This window comes from Mobula birostris, chromosome 3 (assembly GCF_030028105.1).
Source record: "Mobula birostris isolate sMobBir1 chromosome 3, sMobBir1.hap1, whole genome shotgun sequence".
In the NCBI taxonomy this organism is placed as follows: Eukaryota; Metazoa; Chordata; class Chondrichthyes; order Myliobatiformes; family Myliobatidae; genus Mobula; species Mobula birostris.
Window position 1 is genome coordinate 6,871,267 of NC_092372.1, and position 19,680 is coordinate 6,890,946.

A 19,680-nucleotide genomic window follows, 5' to 3' on the forward strand; every position below is an offset into this window, starting at 1 on the left:
CTTGCAGGTTAAAAAAGAAAGTTACCATAACACATAGGAGCAGAATTAGGTCATTTGGCCCATCAAGTCTGCTCCGCCATTCAATCATGGCTGATCATTTTTTTTTCCTCCTCCTCAACCCAATTCCGGGCCTTCTCCCCATAACCTATTTTGCCATGTCCGATCAATAACCTATCAGTCTCTGCATTAGATACACCCTGGCCTCCATGGCTGCATGTGGCAACAAATTCACCACTCTCTAGCTCAAGATATTTCTCCACATCTCTGTATGAATGGATGCCCCTCTGTCCGGAAGCTGTGCTCCCTTGTCCTAGACTCTCCCACCATGGGAAACATCCTTTCCACATCTACTCTGTCTAGGCTTTTAAACATTCGAGAGGTTTCAATGAGATCCCTTCCCCATCCTTCTAAATTCCAGAGAGTTCAGACCCAGAGCCATCAAAAGTTCCTCATATGATGACCCTTTCATTCCTGGAATCATCCTTGTGAATCTCCTCTAGACCCTCTCCAATGCCAGCACACCTTTTCTAAGATGAGGAGACCAAAACTATTCACAATACTCAAGGTGAGGCCTCACCAGTGCCTTATAAAGCCTCAGCATCACATCCCTGTCCTTGTACTCTAGACCTCCTCAAATGAATGTTAATATTGCATTTGCCTTCCTCATCACTGACTCACTCTACAAGTTAACCTTCAGGGTGTTCTGCACTAGGACTCCGAAGTCTTTTTGCAACTCAGATTTTTGGATTTTCTCCCTGTTTAGAAAATAGTTTGCACATTTATTTCTCTACCAAAGTGCATGACCATGAAGTTTCCAACATTATATTTCATTTGCCACTGTCTTGCCCATTTCCTAATCTGTTTAAGTCCTTCTGCATTCTACTTGTTTCCTCAACACTACCTGCAGCCAACTAGAAAAGGATCATTTTATTCCCACTCGCTGCCTCCTACCAATCAGCCAATGCTCTAACCATGTTAGTAACTTGTCTGTAATACCATGGGCTCTTAACTTGGTAAGCAGCCTCATGTCTCCTCATAGAATTCCAACAGGTTCGTCAGGCAGAATTTTCCCTCAAGGAAACCATGCTGACTTTGTACTATCTTGTCCTGTGCCACCAAGTACTCCATCACCTCATCCTTAACAACTGATTCTAACACCTTCCCAACCACTGAAGTCAGACTTACTGGTCTATAATTTCCTTTCCGCTGTCTTCTTCCTTTCTTAAAGAGTGGAGTGACATTTGCAATTTTCCAGTCCTCTGGCACCATGCCAGAGTCCAATGATTTTTGAAAGATCATTTCTAATGCCACCACAATCTCTAACGCTACCTCTTTCTGAACCCTAGGATGCAGTTCATCTCTCCGGGTGACTTAAGTACCTTTAGGTCTTTCAGCTTTTTGAGCACTTTCTCCCTTGTAAAAGTAACTGCACTCACTTCTCTTCCTTCACACACTACAACATCTGGCACACTGCTAGTGTCTTCCACAGTGAAGACTGATGCAAAATACTCATGTAGTTCATCTGTCATCTCCTTGTCCCCCATTATTATTTCTCCTGTCTCATTTTCTAGCGGTCCTATATCCACTCTCATCTGCCTTTTATTTTTTACATACTTGAAAAAGCTTTTACTATCCACTTTGACATTATTTACTAGCTTGTTTTCATATTTTATCTTATCTCTTCTAATGATTCTTTTAGTTGGTCTCTGTAGATCTTTAAAAACATCCCAACCCTCTATCTTCACACTAATTTTTGCTTTGTTGTATGTCCTCTCTTTTGTTTTGATATTTAAATATTCAAGTTCGTCAAGTCCTTCCGAAGACCCCAAAATCTCTACAACTCATGTTCTGGACCCTACAACTCATGGTTTCAATATTTTTTACTTATATATTTCCAAGCAACACATACAACATGCTGGAGGAACACAACAGGCCAGGGAGCATCTACGGAAAAGAATACAGTCGACGTTTCAGACCAAGACCCTTCATAGGATTAATTAGTAGGAGCAAATTAAAGGAAGGCAGGGGCAACCACATCGTCTGAGTGGACATAGTCTTCGAGGCTTCAGCGAAGAGAGGCTTCACTCAGAGAAAGCAAAGCTCAAGTTTTTTTCCTTCTCTTCTTTCTATCTGCTCAGCTAGGACAATATAGTGCAATGATCCTCTTGCAGGATGTGGGAAGGCAGGGAGACCTTCAGTATCCTTGACCACTACAATTGTGAGAAGCGTATCCAACTGCAGCTTCTAACAAACTGTGTTAAGGAGCTGGAGCTGAAACAGGATGAACTCTGGATCATTCGGAAGGCTGAAGGGGTAATTGATAGGACATATATATTAAAAGGCATCTGCTAGTCTCGCAAGACCATGGATCTGCGCTTGGAAAGTCTTCGCTCTCCAGGCCACAGGCCTGGGCAAGTTTGTATGGAAGACTGGCAGTTGCCCATGCTGCAAGTCTCCCTCTCCACGACACCGATGTTGTCCAAGGGAAGGGCATTAAGACCCATACAGCTTGGCACCAGTGTCGTCGCAGAGCAATGTGTGATTAAGCGCTTTGTTCAAGGATACAACACACTGCCTCGGCTGGGGCTCGAACTCACAACCTTCAGATCGCTGGTCGAACGCCTTAACCACTTGACCACATGGATAGGACACATAGAGTGGTAGTTGCAGTACACAGGAAACTGGGTAACAGTCAGAAAGGAGAAAGCAGTTAAGGAGTCAGTACAGTATCCCTGTGGCCATCCCCCTCAACATCAGGTATGTCACTTTGGATACTGTTGGGGGCGGGGGGGGGGGGCAGGGAATTACCTAGCAGAAGAGAGTTACCATGCCTGGCTCTGTGACTTAGAAGAGAAGGGGTGAGAAGAGGTACACTGTGATGATAGGGGATTTATTAGTTAGGGGAATGGGTCTCGGCCTGAAACGTCGACTGTACCTCTTCCTAGAGATGCTGCCTGGCCTGCTGCGTTCACCAGCAACTTTGATGTGTGTTGCTTGAATTTCCAGCATCTGCAGAATTCCTGTTGTTTGCGTTCCTAGATGGTAGGTTGCCTCTCGGGTGCCAGAGTCTGGGATATCCCGTATTGAGTTCTCAGCATCAAGTGAGTAAGTGAACAGCCAGAGGTTGTGGTCCATGTACGTACCACTGAGATGGGTAGGATAAGTGACGAGGTTCTGTATAGGGAGTTCAGGGATTTGGGTGCTAAGTTAAAGGACAGAGCCTCCAGGATTACGACCTCGGGACTGCTACCCATGCCAAGTGCTAGTGAGGCTAGAACTAGGAAGGTTATACAGTCCAACACGTGGCTAAGAAGCTGGTGTAGGACGGACAACATAACATTTTTGGATCATTGGGCTCTCTTCCAGGGAAGGTGGGCCCTCTACAGAAGGGAGGGTTTGCACCTGAACTGGAGGGGGACTAATATCCTAGTGGGAAGGTTTGCTAATGCTGCACAGTGGGGTTTAAACTAGAGTTGCAGGGTGATGGGAACAAGAGTGCCAGAACAGTTAGTGGAGAGGTGTAGAGAAAGATGTTGGTAAGACCTCGAACAAAGTTGGAAATCAAAAGGATGAACATGATGCAACTGGTGTCCTGAAATGTGTATATCTCAATGCAAGAAGTATCATAGAAAAGTCGGATTAGCTCATGGCATGGATCAACACCTGGAATTATGATATTGTAGCCATTAGTGAGAGGTGGTTGTAGGAGGAGCAGGAATAGAAGCTCAATGTTCCAGGGTTCGGTTGTTTCAGACTGAGAAATAAGAAAAGTATGACCATGTTAATGGGGCTATATTACAGACCACCCAACAGTCCTAGGGACTTAGAGGAACAAATCTGTAGAGAGATCGCAGACTGCTGCAAGAAACATAGGATTGTTATTGTAAGTGAATTGACCTGATATCCCATACTGTAACAGAACTAGATGGGATAGAGGTTATCAAATGTGTTCAGGAAAGTTTCCTTCATCAGTGCACAGAAGTCCCAATGAGACAGTCTGCGATACTGCATCTGCTACTAGGGAATGAGACAGGGCAGGTGACAGACTTTTGTGTCGGGTTAACACTTTGCATCCAGTAACCACAATGGCATTAGTTTCAAAGTAGATATGCAAAAAGATCTGGTCTGGTCTGCAGGCTAAGATTCTAAATTGGAGAAAGGCCAATTTTGATGGTATCAGAAAGGATCTGGTAAGTGTGAATGAAGACAGGCTGTTGTCTGGCAAAGGTAAGTGGGAGGGCTTCAAAAGTGAAATTTTGAGAGTACAAAGCTTGTATGTACCAGTCAGAATTAAAGATAAGATACAAGATACATGTGTAGGGAAGCTTGGTTTTCAAGAGATATTGAGGTCCTGGTTGAGAGAAAAAAGGAGGTGCATAGCAGATCGGAACAAATGAGGTGCTTGTGGAATACAAGAAATGCATGAGAACACTTAAGAAATAAATCAGGAAGGCTAAAAGAGGGCATGAAGTTGCTCCAGCAGACAAGGTGAAAGAGAATCCTAAGGGCTTCTACAGATATGTTAAGAGCAAAAGGATTGCCAGGGACAAAATTAATCCTCTGGAAGATCAGAATGGTAATCCATGTGTGGAGCCAAAACAGATAGGGTGGGGAGGAAATAAATAAATTTTTTGCATCTGTATATACTCGGGAGATGGACAGAGAGTCTACAGAAGTGAGGCAAAGCGCCATCAGCTTCATGGACCCTGTACAAATTGTAAAGGAGGAGGTGTTTGCTATCCTGAGGCAAATCAGGGTGATTAAATCCTCAGGGCCTGACAAGGTGTTCCCTCGGACCCTACAGGAGGCAAGTGTAGAAATTGCTGGGGCCCCAGCAGAGATAATTAAATTATCCTTAGCAAGAGGAAAGGTACCAGAGCATTGGCGGATAGCCAATATTGTTCCGCTGTTTTAAAAAGGCTCCAAACATAAACCAGGAAATTATAGGCTAGTGAATCTGAAATCAGTTGTGGGAAAGTTATTTAAAGGTATGCAAAGGGACCGGATATCTAAGTATTTGGATAGACGTGGACTGATTAAGGATAGTCAACAGGGCTTCGTGTGTGGAAGGTCATGTCTATCCAGTCTCAGAGCTTTATGAGGAAAGTGGATGGAGGCAAGACAGTGGAGAAGGTTCAGTCACTTGGCATTCAGGATGAGGTTGTAAATAGGATTGGACATTGGCTTGGTGGGAGAAGCCAGAGTGTGGTAGTAGATGGCTGCCTCTCTGGCTGGAGGCCTATGGCCAGTGGTGTATTGGATCAGTAAATTTGCGGACGACACTAAGATTGGGGGTGTAATGGACAGCAGGGAAGGCTATCATTGCTTCCAGAGCGATCTGCATCAGCTGGAAAAATGGGCTGAAAAATGGCAGATGGAATTTAATGCAGATTATTCCAAGGTTTTGCACTTCAGTAAGACCAACCAGGGTAGGTCTTATACAGTGAATGATAGGGCACTGAGGTGTGTGGTAGAACAAAGGGATCTGGAAATACAGGTCCATAATTTGTTGAAAATGGCATCACAAGTAGATAGGGTTGTAAAGAAGGCTATTGGTGGCACATTGGCTTTCATAAATCAATGTACTAGAGAGGAAGGATTTGGGATGTTAAATTGAAGTTGTATAAGACGTTGGTGAGGCCTAATTTGGAGTATTGAGTGCAGTTTTGATCACCTACCTACAGGAAAAATGTAAACAAGGCTGAAAGAGTACAGAGAAAATTTACAAGGATGTTGGTGGGTCTGGAGAACCTGAGTTATAAGGAAAGATTGAATAGGTTAGGACTGTATTTCTTAGAATGTAGAAGACTGAGAGATTTGATAGACGTATACAAAATTATGAAGGGTACAGACAGGGTAAAGGCAAGCAGGCTTTTTCCACTGAAGTTGGGTGGAACTACAACCAGAGGTCATGGGTTAAAGGTGGGAGGTGAAAAGTTTAAGGGGAACGTGAGGGGAATCATTTTCATTCAAAAGGTTGTGATAGTGTGAAACAAGCTGCCAGCACAAGAGGTATATGTGAGCTCAATTCCAACCTTTAAGAACAGGTTGGATAGGTACATGGATAGCAGGGGGGTGGAGGGTTTTCGTTCCGGTGCAGATCGATGGATGTAGGCAGCTTAAGTGGACTAGATGAGCCAAGGGACCTGTTTCTGAGCTGTACTTCTCTATGACAATGACTGCAGTACCTCCTCTCTTATGGTAGTAACAAGAAGAGGGCATCTCAATCTTCAGTGGTATATTATCCCGTGCACCAATCTTTTTGACACGAATGGCCCTTATCGAAAATGCTGGGTGTGTGTCTTCACGCTCCTATACCTCTTCTTGGGTAGTGTTGACCCCTCAATGAGGACCCTCAACTATTCCTTCCTGAAATCTATAATCACTTCCTTGGTACAAACAGTGTACAGAATCACAGCAAAGCTCAACTTTAAACACAAACAGAAGCCGGCAGGAGTCAATAGGTGTCAGCAAAGAATGAAGACACTCGTTTAATTTTCATGCCATTTCCATCAGCGTTAATACCAATTGTGATGTTATCGTAGATCAATGTCAAGGGATCATCAAATACCACAATAATATAGAAATATTATAATATTGTTATACTAATGTTATATTATAAACTCCCAGCACCCACCTGGCTTCACCTATCACCTTCCTCTCACCCCCACTTCTTATTCTTGCTTCTCTTCTCCCCCTTCCTCTCTAGTGCCGATGAAAGGTCTCAACCTGAAATAACAACTGTTTATTCCTCTGCATAGAAGCTACCTAATCTGCTGAGTTCCTCCATCATTTTGCGTGTGATGCTCTAGATTTTCAGCATCTGCAGAACCTTTTGAATTTATAATATTCTCAAATACTTTTAGCAGCAAAAAAACAAGTCTATCGACTGGGGAATTGCCAAGACATTTTATTGCAGAATCCTGTAAGTAATCCTAAATTTTGTTAAAAGATTAAATAATATTGACTCTTTCCATTCCATGTGCATTTCATTCATTTTAGCTACAGATTTATGATTACCTTCACCTGTTAACACCACTGCTTGTGGAATCTTGCATAGACAACGAAAACAAATACAGGCTCGTTTTATTTAAAACCTTCAGAACTTTTGTCAAGGAATGTTGATGTTATTATGGTTACATAAGACACAGGAGCAGAACCATCACGGCTGATTTATTGTCCCTCTCAACCCCATTCTTCTGTATTCTCCCGCCAACCTTTGACACCTTTACTAATTAAGAACCTATCAATCTCTGTTTTAAATATGCCCAATGACTTGGCCTTCACAGCAGTCTGTAGCAATGAATTAGACAGATTCACCACACTCTGGCTAAAGAAATTCCTCCTCATCTCTGTTCTAAATGGAAGTTCCTCTATTCTAAGGCTGAGCCCTCTGGTCCTAGACTCCCCCACTGTAAGAACATCCTCTCCTTATCCACTCCATCTGGGCCTTTCAACATTCGATAGGTTTCAATGAGATTGTCCCTCATTCTTCTGAACTCCAACAAGTACAGGCTCAGAGCCATCAAATGCTCTTCATGTGTTAACCCTTTCATTCTTGGAATCATTCTCATGAATCTCATCCGGACTCTCTCCAATGCCAGTACATCATCTTTTCGATAAGGGGCCCAAAACTGATGGGATTCATCTGTCATCACCACTGCTTGTGGGATCTTGTATAAAGCAGACAATGAAAATAAATAAGTAAACAAACACTTCAGTAATTTTGTCACAAGTAGCAAAAAAATCAAAGTTCAAACAAAATTTATTATCAAAGTACATATACATCACAATATACAACCCTGAGATTCATTTTCTTGCGGACATACCCGATAAATCCAATAACCATAATAGAATCAATGAAAAACCATGCCAAACAGGGCAGACAACCAGCATGCAAAATACAACAAACTATACAAATACAAAACGATAGAAAAAATGAAATATTAATAATAATAATAAATAACCAATATTTAGAACATGAGATGAAGAGTTCTTGAAAGTGAGTCCATTGGTTGCGGGAACAGTTCAGTGATGGGGCAAGTTAAGTCAGGTGAAGCTAAAACAACAAACACAAAATAATGGAGGTCCTGCTGAGGAGTCTTGGCTCAAAACGTCAACTGTATTTCCATTGATGCTGCCTGGGCCTGCAGAGCTCCTCCAGCATTTTGTGTGTGTTGCTTGGATTTCCAGTATTTGCAGATTTTCTCGTTTGTGTTGAGTTAAGTTATCCCCACTGGTCAAGAGCCTGATGGTTGAGGACTAATAACTGTTCCTGAACCTGGTGTTTTGTGTCCTGAAGCTCCTGTACCTTCTTCCTGATTGCAGCAGCAAGAAGAGAGCATGAACTTGGTGCTGGGAGTTCCTGCGTGGCTACGCACAGCTCCAATACCACATTCATCTTGACAACACCACTGTCATTGGCCAAATCAAAGGTGGTGATGAATCAGCATATATGAGGGAGATTGAAAATCTGACTGAGTGGTCTCATAACAACTTCTTACTCAATACCAGCAAGATCAAGGAGCTGATATTAGTCTTCAGGAGAAAGAAACCAGAGGTCCATGTGTCAGTCTTCATCGATGGAGAGGGTCAGCATCTTTAAGTTCCTTAGTGGAAATATTTTGAAGGAACAGTCCTGGGCCCAGCAAGTAAGTGCAATTATGAGGAAAGCACAGAAGCACCTCTACTTCCTTATGAATTTAAAAAGATTTGACATGACATCTAAAACCTTGACAAACTTCTATAGATGTGTAGTGGAAATTATATTTTCTGGCTGCATCATAGGTTGGTATGGAAATATCTTTATTGTAGTGGACACTTTATCCACTGTACTGATGATAAGAGTGTTGAATGGATGAAAAGAACAGCAATCTACATAATTTTAGTTTTATATAATGAAATTTATAGATGAAAAGCACTGAGAATGGAAGGAGTGTCTTGGCTACACATGGTTATTTCAGAAATACCATATTCAAGTAGTTTCATCATTCAGTGAACATCAATATCTCAAGAAATATAGATTAAATTGGCAATTTGGGAAACTAACACTAAGATAACACTGTCTCCTGTAATCACTTTGTACAAAAAAGTAAGGGGCCCAATTCAACTTAGATCAGTACAAGTAATTTTTTCTGTACAAATTTACTTTTCCATTGGTTATTTGTCAATCTGTGTCCACTTATGTATAATTTTATTGTAAATTCCATTGTATTTCTTGATTTTCCTGTAAACGTCTGGAAGGAAATGAATTTTAAAATCTGGCTGAGTGCTGCAATAGCAACAAGCTTTTGCTCACTGTCAGTAAGACCAAGGGGCAGATTATTGACTTCAGGATGACAAAACAAGAGGTTCAAGAACTAGTCCTCATTGGAGGATCAAAGGTGAAGAGGGTCAGCAACTTTAAATTCCTCAGTGCTGTCTTTTCAGTGGACCTGTCCTCGGCCCAGCACATAAATGCAATTAAGAAAGCACGACAACGCCTCTACCTCCTCAGGAGTTTGTGAAGATTCACATAACATCTAAAACTTTCACAAACTTCTGAGGATGTGTAGTGGAAAGTATTTTGACTGGCGGCTGCATCACCAATACCCCTGAATGGAAAATCCTACAAAAAATAGTGGATACAGCCCAGTCCATCACAGGTAAAGCCCTCCCAACCACTGAGCACATCTACATGAAACACTGTCACAGGAAAGCAGCATCCAGTATCAGGGACCCCAACCACCTAGGTCATGCTCTCTTCTCACTGTTGCTATCAGGAAGAAGGTACAGGAGCCTCGGGACCTACACCACAGGTTCGGGATCAGTTATTAGCCCTCAATCATCAGGTTCTTGAACCACTCAACTTCACTCACCCCATCACTGAAATACTACCAGTACCTGTGGACTCACTTTCAAGAACATGTTCTCAATATTATTATTGTTGTTATATATTAATTTTTTCTCAACTCAAGCTGGCAAAATCTGAGGTACAGGCATAACCAACTACACTCATTTCTCAATTGCTAGGAACATTTGGACAATTCTAGTGGTGTTCAGTATTGTGGCTTTCTGAAGATTTACATAAATATTGCTGTGTAGGCCTAATTGTTTAATGCTATTGTGTAGTGACATTGGGATGATACCAATTGTAGACATTACTGCTGGGACAACGTATACCCTGTTCATGTTGCATAGTCTTTCAATTTCCACTTTTAATTCAGCGTTTTTCACTTACTGATTTCTGTATGTTGTTTGTGTTTGGAATGGCTATCCAGACAGTAGTCATGGATTGTCCTATCTGTAATAATGGATCAGTCATAATATAATTTGTAGGATTTATTAATTTATTTCTATATTTATCATGCATTGCATTGTACTGCTGCAGCTAAGTTAACAAACTCCACAACATGTGCCGGTGATATTAAATCTGATTGTTTCTGATTCTGATTTATAGCAAGGTATGGTGCCTTTTATGAGCTTGTACTTTCAAGCAGCATTTTGATTAACAATGTTTGCCACTTGATTGTGCCTGTGTAAGTAACCAGATTGAGTTAAGCTGCTGCAGGATCCTGTAATGTGCTGGATTGTTTCTGGTTTCTCTTGGCATTTTCTGCATTAATCACCTTGAATTTGCTGGTCTGTTACAATTTTTTTGTGTAAACCACCAGTTTCTGTGCTGTACTTTTCTATGACTGTGGTCCTGTCTTGCCACAAGGAAACCACCTGTTTCTGGGAAGACGTCTCCAACTCTGAGCCAGGCATTCAATGCTTCCTTGTCGACATCCAGTCTGCTCAGATCGTGGGAATGTCTTCCATGGAGAGTCATGCTCTTCCATTGGCTTTTTCTTCTATAGTGATAATTTCTTCACTTTTCTAGGTTGTGCTTTCATTTAAGTTTAATGGTGTGCACTTCTTATCAGAATAGTATATGCTCACGTGAAGCGCTGAATCCTGGTTTCATGGATGAAAATATATCCTCAGATGTTTTATCTGCCTGTTGTGTAATTTTTTATGTCTGTTATTCCTCTTCCTCCTCTGTCCTGGGTAGTGTTAATCTAAGTGCACTTGGGCGTATATAGTGTTCTCTAAAATTTGTCATATCAGTTCCTATTTTCTTTGTAAATTTTCCAGATCAGTTTCAGACTAAGATATTAAGCCAAAAGAATACATTAATATGAGTATAGCGAAAGTGTTTATTGTCTTCGTTATATTTTTACTACTAAGCTCTGTTTGGCAGATTTTCTTAAGCTTTGCAATACATTCTGTCGCAAGTTTTCCCATTATCACACGATGATCTATTTTCTTTGCGTGTGGATATCCCAGATACTTACATGTTTCATATTCATCCATCAGTTGTATTGTATCCTGCTGCTCTGTTTTATATTCTACTGGGTCTATTGCAACTTTCTTTGTTTAATGATCTGCACTTCACTGGTCCAAAATTCATGTTTAGATCTTTTGAAAATCGTTCTACAATTTGAATTAACTGCTTTAGCTTTACTGATGAGGGAGCATTTAATTTCAAATCATCCATGTGTAGAAGGTGTGTCAAGGTAAAACTCATTCGGTTGTCTCTGATTTGATACCCTATTTTTGTCCAATTCAGTAAATTAGAGAGCATGTTTAAAGCTAGACAAAACTATAGTAGGCTTAGAGACTCGCCCTGAAAAATGCCTCAGTTTACTTTGATAATGGTAGTTTTTCTTTTTTGCCTGTTAATAGATAGAGAGATTATAGTATGCGAATGCATAATCAGATGCTGTAAGAATTTCACAGGTATTATTATCATAGAAACATAGGAAACCTACAGCACAATACAGGCCCTTCAGCCCACAAAGCTGTGCCAAACATGTCCTTAATTTAGAAATTACCTAGGGTTACCCACAGCCCTCTATTTTTCTGAGCTCCATATACCTGTCCAGGAATCTCTTAAAAGACCCTATCGTATCCGCCTCCACTACTGTCACCAGCAGCCCATTCCAAGTACTCACCACTTTCTGAGTAAAAAAACATATCCCTAACATCTCCTCTGTACCTACTTCCAAGCATCTTAAAACTGTGCCCTCTCATGCTAGCCATTTCAGCCCTGGGAAAAAGCCTCTGACTATCCACATGATCAATCCCTCTCATCATCTTACAGGTCACCTCTTATCCTCCGTCGCTCCAAGGAAAAAAAGGCCAAGTTCACTCAACCTATTCTCATAAAGCATGCTCCCCAATCCAGGCAACATCCCTGTAAATCTCCTTTCTATGGTTCCCACATCCTTTCTGTAGTGATGCGACCAGAAGTGAGCACAGTACTCCAAGTGGGGTCTGACCAGCATCCTATATAGCTTTTATTATCATTTCTTTCTTTCGCATTTGCACAGTCTGCTGTCCACCCAGTTAGAGCAGTCTGTCATTGATTCTATTAAGGTTATTGGATTTATTGTGTATGCCCACAAGAAAATGAATTTCATGGTTGTATATGGTGACATATATGTACTTTGAAAATAAACTTATTTTGAATTTTACTTGAAAAACTATCTTACAATTTGCGATCAAAGATTAAGTGCATGAAAAAAATGCACTGCTTCAGAAAAAAAGTGCCAATTTTTACAAACAAAAATTTGTTGTTTAAATATTTATCCACTTACCTCCAAAGTGCTCAAGTTCAGTGATCTGGTGATGTATTTAATATTTAGATTCTTGGCAAGTTTTTTTTTCTCTAGTCTCCCTTAATGCTTTTGGGAGTAACCATGAGGTCAAAGCCCTTGTTATGAAGTCAATGGGCAGAGCAAGTGGTGTTTCATGGAACACTACAGTACAGGGCCAAAGGCCAGCCTGTTGCATTGAAATAGTACCTCTCAATGTTTTAAAAGCCTGATATCTTAAACCAGTCTCCCTCTCTAGACACTGCCTGATCTACTAAGTATTTTCCTGACTTTGACTTTATATCTGTTTTCCAATTTATTTATTGCCTCTGACTTAATTTGAATTTTACAAGTCCCACCAGAACACTATTAGTTCAACTCCTACACACAAGAGATTCTGGAAATCCAGAGCAACATACACAAAATGCTGGAGGAACTCTGCAGGTCTGGCAGTGTCTACGGAATGGATTAACAGTCAACATTTCACGCTGAGGACTGGACTGGAAAGGAAGCGGGAAGAAGCCAGAATAAGAAAAGATAGAAGATGATAGATGAAGCCAGGTGGGTAGGGCGATAAAATAAGAAGCTGGAAGATAATAGATGGGAAAGATAAAGGGCTGAAAAAGAAAGCGTCTGACAGGAGAGAAGAGAGGACCATGAGAGAAAGGGAAGGAGGAGAGGCACCATGGGGAGGTGAGGAGAAAAGGTAAGACCAAAGTGGGAAAATAAAAAAGAGGGAAGGAGGGGGAAAAAGTTGGAAAAATCTTAATTCCTATCACTGCTTTTCATGATTGTTTCAATCATCTTAAGCAAATAAAATGAGCCCAGCCATAGTCAACAGATCCACAGGCATATCCTAACTTTAGAATTTGAATTTCTGAAACACAGGAAATGCTTTTAACTTTTCTATTTGCAATCCTGATCATTTCTATATTTTTCATTCAATTGAGAAGTCTGTACACCAAAAGGAAATGGTTAACTATCTTCTCAGAAAATATGCACAGTGATTCTGCTCTGATCTCCTCCAAGATTAACAGAGGTTTCAAAGTCAGGGTGGAGAACTTATTATTCACACTTACATATTTCTCTTAAATTAAATCATACAAAGTCGAATAAAGTCGTCATACCATTGTCCTTGCATTAAGTACTTGTATATTGTACTCTCTCGAATTATCTCTTTCTGGAACAGCTGGCAAGACAGTAGAACCAAAAGGGTGGTCACAGACTCGAGAAGAATGCTATATGTAATATCTCTGCAAGCAAACATCAAAATAGTTTAGATCAACATGCCATCTTGCAATAACTCGTTGTAAGTGAATTTATACAACATAAAGCACCAAAACATAAGACAGGTTAAACAGCTTTTAATGGTCCATTTAAATAAAGCATTCATTATATTAGTCACAAAATACATTTATATTCTATAAGACCATAAGACATAGGAGCAGAACATAGCCCATTCAGCCCATCAAGTCTGCTTTGCCAATCTATCATGGCTGATATATTATCCATCTCAATCTCATTCCCCGCTTTCTCCCTGTAACCTAATCAAGAACCTATCAACTTACGCTTTAAATACCTGTATACCCAATAACTTGGCCTCCACAGCCGTCTGTAACAATGAAATCCACAGATACAGCATCAGATTTGCTGAATACTTTGTGCAATATTCGGCAAATCTAACTGCAAGAGAAATGTAAACCCAAGGAAAATTAGACAAAGGTTGTTTGTCATATATATTAATGGTCTGGATGACGGGGTGGTAAATTGGATGAGTAAGTATGCAGATGATACTAAGATAGGTGGAGCTGTGGATAATGAAGTAGGTTTTCAAAGCTTGCAGAGAGATTTAGGCCAGTTAGAAGAGTGGGCTGAAAGATGGCAGATGGAGTTTAATGTTGATAAATGTGAGGTGCTACATTTTGGTAGGACTAATCAAAATAGGACATACATGGTAAATGGTAGAGCACTGAAGAATGCAGTAGAACAGAGGGATCTAGGAATAATGGTGCATAGTTCCCTGAAAGTGGAATCTCATGTGGACAGGATGGTGAAGAAAGCTTTTGGTATGCTGGCCTTTATAAATCAGAGCATTGAGTATAGGAGTTGGGATGTAATGTTGAAATTGTACAAGGCATTGGTAAGGCCAAATCTGGAGTATTGTGTACAGTTCTGGTCACCGAATTATAGGAAAGATGTCAACAAAATTGAGAGAGTATAGAGAAGATTTACTAGAATGTTACCTGGGTTTCATCTCCTAAGTTACAGGGAAAGGTTGAACAAGTTGGGTCTTTATTCTTTGGAGCGTAAAAGGTTGAGGGGGGACTTGATAGAGGTATTTAAAATTATGAAGGGGATAGATAGAGTTGGCGCGGATAGGCATTTTCCATTGAGAGTGGGGGAGATTCAAACAAGAGAACATGAGTTGAGAGTTAAAGGGCAAAAGTTTAGGGGTAACATGAGGGGGAACTTCTTTACTGTGCTGGTAGCTGTGCAGAACGAGCTTCCAGCAGAAGTGGTTGAGGCAGGTTCGATGTTGTCGTTTAAAATTGGATAGCTATATGGACAGGAAAGGAATAGAGGGTTATGGGCTGAGTGCAGGTCGGTGGGACTAGGTGAGAGTAAGAGTTCGGCACAGACTAGAAGGGCCGAGATGGCCTGTTTCCGTGCTGTAGTTGTTATATGGTTATATGGTAATACAGATTGCTTAAGTAATTATCCCTAGAAGAACTTATGTGGATGTCAAACTTGGCTATGCAGATTCATTATCTCTGCTTGTGTGGCACACCGCAAAGAGGCCACCTTACCTTTCTCTGCTTAATTAAAAGCAGAATTTTACTTTAATCCATATCATTTATTTAATTCTGATCCAATTCAGGATTACTTCCTCAATACTTATTTATGTATGTACTTATTTCTTCATTTTGAATTACAGCACAGAACAGGCCCTTCTGGCCCAACAAGCCTCACCAGCCAGCAATTTATAATGACCAAATTAACCTACTTATCAGTATGTTTTTTTGGAACATGGGAGGAAACCAGGGCACCCGGAGGAAATCCATGCAGTCAAGGGCAGGAAATACAAAAGCCTTACAGATTGCGTCAGAACTGAACTCCAGACTGAGCTAACCACTAGACTACTGTGACAACCCAAAATAATCTTACTTTTAATTTTTTAATGCCATATTTTTATCTTCCACAAGTCACCTGATCACACCCTTAACCTCTTAAGTTCTGCTTTGGTTTTCCAGTAAACATCATAACACCATTCAAATTTAATTGAAAGTTTCATACGGTGGGAGAGTCTAGACCCAGAGGACATAGCCTCACAACAGAGAGGTGTCCTTTTAGAATAGAGATGAGGAGGAATTTCTTTAGCCACAGAGTGGCGAACCTTTGGAATTCTTTGCCACAGGCAGCTGTAGAGGCCAAGTCTTTATGTATATTTACAGCAGAGATTGATAGGTTCTCGATCGGTCAGAGCTTGAAGGGATACAGGGAGCAGACAGGGGAATGGGTCTTAAGAGGAAAATTCGATCAGCCATGATGAAATGACAGAGCAGACTCGATGGGCCAAATGGCCTAATTGTGCTCCTAAATCTTATGGTTTTTTGGTCTTAATGATTTTCTAGCCACCTTATTTATGTGTGATACTCAATAATTAGTAACAATTTCCTTTTATAGTAGAATATACAGTGCTTTGAAAAAGTATTCAGCCCCCAACCTTTTTTTCATATAAATGAGTATTACAACCAGAGATTTTGATCAATTTAACTGAGAATTATTATTTGTAAAACAGGTGCTCCTTTTTTTGCCACAGTGGAGCCCAAAAATCTGGGAAAATTAAAAAGCATAAAAAACTAAAAACTCAAAAACTCAAATGTTAGCAAATGTCGAAAGTATTCATTCTCCCTTCCTCAATAATTAGTTGAACCACCTCTCACAGCTATTACAACCAATAATCTCTGTTAGCTTTGCATAATGTGATAGAGCAAGATTTGCCCATTCTTCCTTGCAAAATTGCTCAAGTGCCTGGTTATTTGGGAACGAAGGTGGACAGCAATCCTGAGGTTTTGCCAGAGATGTTCGATCAAGTTAAGATGAGGCAGGTTAAGGCCAATCAAGAACGTCAATTGTCTTCATTTGAAGCTACTCCATGGTTGCTCTGGCTGTGTGCTTTGGGTCACTGCCCTGCTGAAAGACAAACTTCCTTCCCAGTTTAAGCTTTCTGGCAGAGGCTATCAGGTTTTTATTCAGGATCTATCTGTGTTTAGCACATTCATCTTCCTTTCAAACCTGATCAGATTTCCAGTCCCTCCTGCTGAAGAGGATCCCCAGAGCATGATCCTACCTCCACCATACCTTACAGGTAGGGATGGTGTTACCAGGCTGATATGCAGTATTAGATTTTGCCACAGGTACTGCTTAGTGTCGAGGCCAAAAAATTCCTCCACCAGATAGCTTAAACTGGGGAGGATGTTTATCTTTCAGCAGGACAACAACATAAAGCACACTACCAAATTAACCATGGAGTGGCCTCAAATGAAGAAAATTGATGTCCTTGAGTAGCACAGAGTCCTGACTTTGGCCCAATCGAACATCTCTGGAAAGACCTCGATTGCTGTCCACCGCCTCTCTCAAACTAATCTGGCACAGCTTGAGCAATTTTGCAAAGAGAAATGGGCAAATCTTGCTCCATCACGTTGTGCAAAGCTAATAGAGATATATCCAAAATGACTACTGGCTGTAATCACTGCAAGAGGTGGTTCAACTAAAAATTGAGTAAAGGGGATAAATACTTGTGAACTGCTGACATTTCAGTTTTTGAATTTTAAGTTTTCAAGCTTTACTATTTTCGCTGTTTTTTGGGTCTACTGTGAAAATAGGAACACGTGATTCACAAATAAAAATTCTCAGTTAAATTGATCAAAATCTCTGGTTGTAGTACTCATTTTTGTGAACAAAAGGATTGGGGGCTGAATACTTTTCCAAGGCACTATATTTGTACATCAGTTTCTGAAAAGAGAATGAAATACTAACACCACTAATGTAAAAGGGAGAAATAGCGAACCTTCAGGGAGTTAAAGAGAAACAGCTTTGACATGGTTGGTACAGAATATGCATGACAACAGCTATATTTTATTAGGAATTTGAGCAGAATTGTTAAGTTACCAAAGACACTCACAAATTTCTACAAACGTGTTGTGAAAAGCATTCTAAGTGTCTGCATCACTGTCTGGTATGGAGGGACCACTGCACAGGATCGGAAAAAAGCTGCAGAAGTTTGTAAACTCATCCAATTCCTTCATGAGCACTAGCCTTCCAAGCATTCAGGACATCTTCAAAAGGCAATGCCTCAAAAAGCTGGCATCCATCATTAAGGAACCCCATCACCCAGACATGCCCTCTTCTCATCAAGGAGGAAGTACAGGAACCTGAAGCCATATACTCAATGTTTCAGGAACAACTTCTTCTCCTCCGCCATCAGATTTCTGAATGGAGAATGAACCCCTCAGTATTTTTTCCGTATCTCTGCACTACTTATTTAAATTTACTTCTTTTATATATACTTCTTACATTTTGTAGTTTTTTATTATTATTAAGTATTTCAATGTATTGCTGCCCTAATCAAACACATTTCATGAAATATGCCAGTGACATTAAACCTGATTCTGAATATCAAACCAACCATTCAAGCAGATATACACATAATTAAGCTCTTTTAAATTGTTTTTCAGTTCCGTTATTGCATATAGTTACCACAGTTGCCTCAAGACCATAAGACATAGGAGCAGAATTAGGCCATCTGGCCCATCGGGTCTGCTTTGCCATTCAATCATGGCTGATCCTTTTTCTCTCTCCTCCTCAACTCCGAGTCCTGGCCATCTCCCCGAAACCCTTGATGCCATGCCTAATCAAGAACCTATCAATCTCTGCCTTGAATACACCCAACGACCTGGCCTCCACAGCTGCCTGTGGCAACAAATTCAACAAATTCACCACCCTTTGGCTAAAGAAATTTCTCCACATCTCTGTTTTGAAAGGGCACCCCTCTATCCTGAGACTGTGCCCTGTTGTCCTAGACTCTCCCACCATGGGAAACATCCTTTCCACATCAATTCTATCTAGACCTTTAAACATTCAAAAGGTTTCAATGAGATCCCCCCTCATCCTTCTGAATTCCAGCAAGTACAGACCCAGAGCCATCAAACATTCCTTGTATGATAACCTTTTCATTCCTGGAATCATCCTTGTGAACCTCCTCTGGACCCTCTCCAATGCCAGCACATCTTTTCTAAGATGAGGAGTCCAAAACTGTTCACAATACTCAAGGTGAGGCCTCACCAGTGCCTTATAAAGCCTCAGTATCATTCTTTGCTCTTGTATTCTAGACCCCTTGAAATGAATACTAACATTACATTTGCCTTCCTCACCACTGACTCTACCTGCAAGTTAACCTTCAGGGTGTTCTGCACAAGGACTCCCAAGTCCCTTTGCATCTCAGATTCCTGGATTTTCTCCCTGTTGCTATTTCTCCAACATTGTATTTCATTTGCCACTTTCTTTCCCATTCTCCTGTTCTGCCTTAGTCCTTCTGCAGCCTTCCTGTTTCCTTAACACCACCCGCCCCTCCATCAATCTTCATATCGTCTGCAAACTTGGCAACAAAGCCATCTATTCCATCATCTAATTCATTGATAAACAGCATAAAAAGAAGTGGTTCCAACACCAACCCCTGCAGGACACCACTAGTCACCATCCAGAAAAGGATCCTTTTATTCCCTCTCGCTGCCTCCTAACAATCAGCCAATGCTCTAAATATGGTAATACCATGGGCTCTTAACTTGGTATGCAGCCTCATGTGTGGCACCTTGTCAAAGGCCTCCTGAAAGTCCAAATTTACAACATCCACTGCATCCCCTTTATCTATCCTACTTATAATGGCCTCAAAAAATTCCATCAGGTTCATCAGTCAGGAATTTCCCTGAAGGAAACCATGCTGACTTTGTACTATCTTGTCCTGTGTCACCAAATACTGCATCACCTCATCGTTAACAACTGA

At 40.8% G+C, this 19,680-nt stretch overlaps 1 protein-coding gene across 4 annotated transcripts in view; it reads right to left on the reverse strand.

Annotated features, from left to right (window-relative positions):
• The window catches only part of dym (dymeclin), a 412,200-nt gene that overhangs the window by 278,499 nt on the left and 114,021 nt on the right, over window positions 1-19,680 (reverse strand). For all 4 annotated transcript variants that reach the window (XM_072252184.1, XM_072252183.1, XM_072252186.1 and 1 more), the window contains exon 7: window positions 13,745-13,870. In XM_072252184.1, the coding sequence (XP_072108285.1) occupies window positions 13,745-13,870 (126 nt within the window). The remainder of the gene's footprint in view (window positions 1-13,744; window positions 13,871-19,680) is intronic.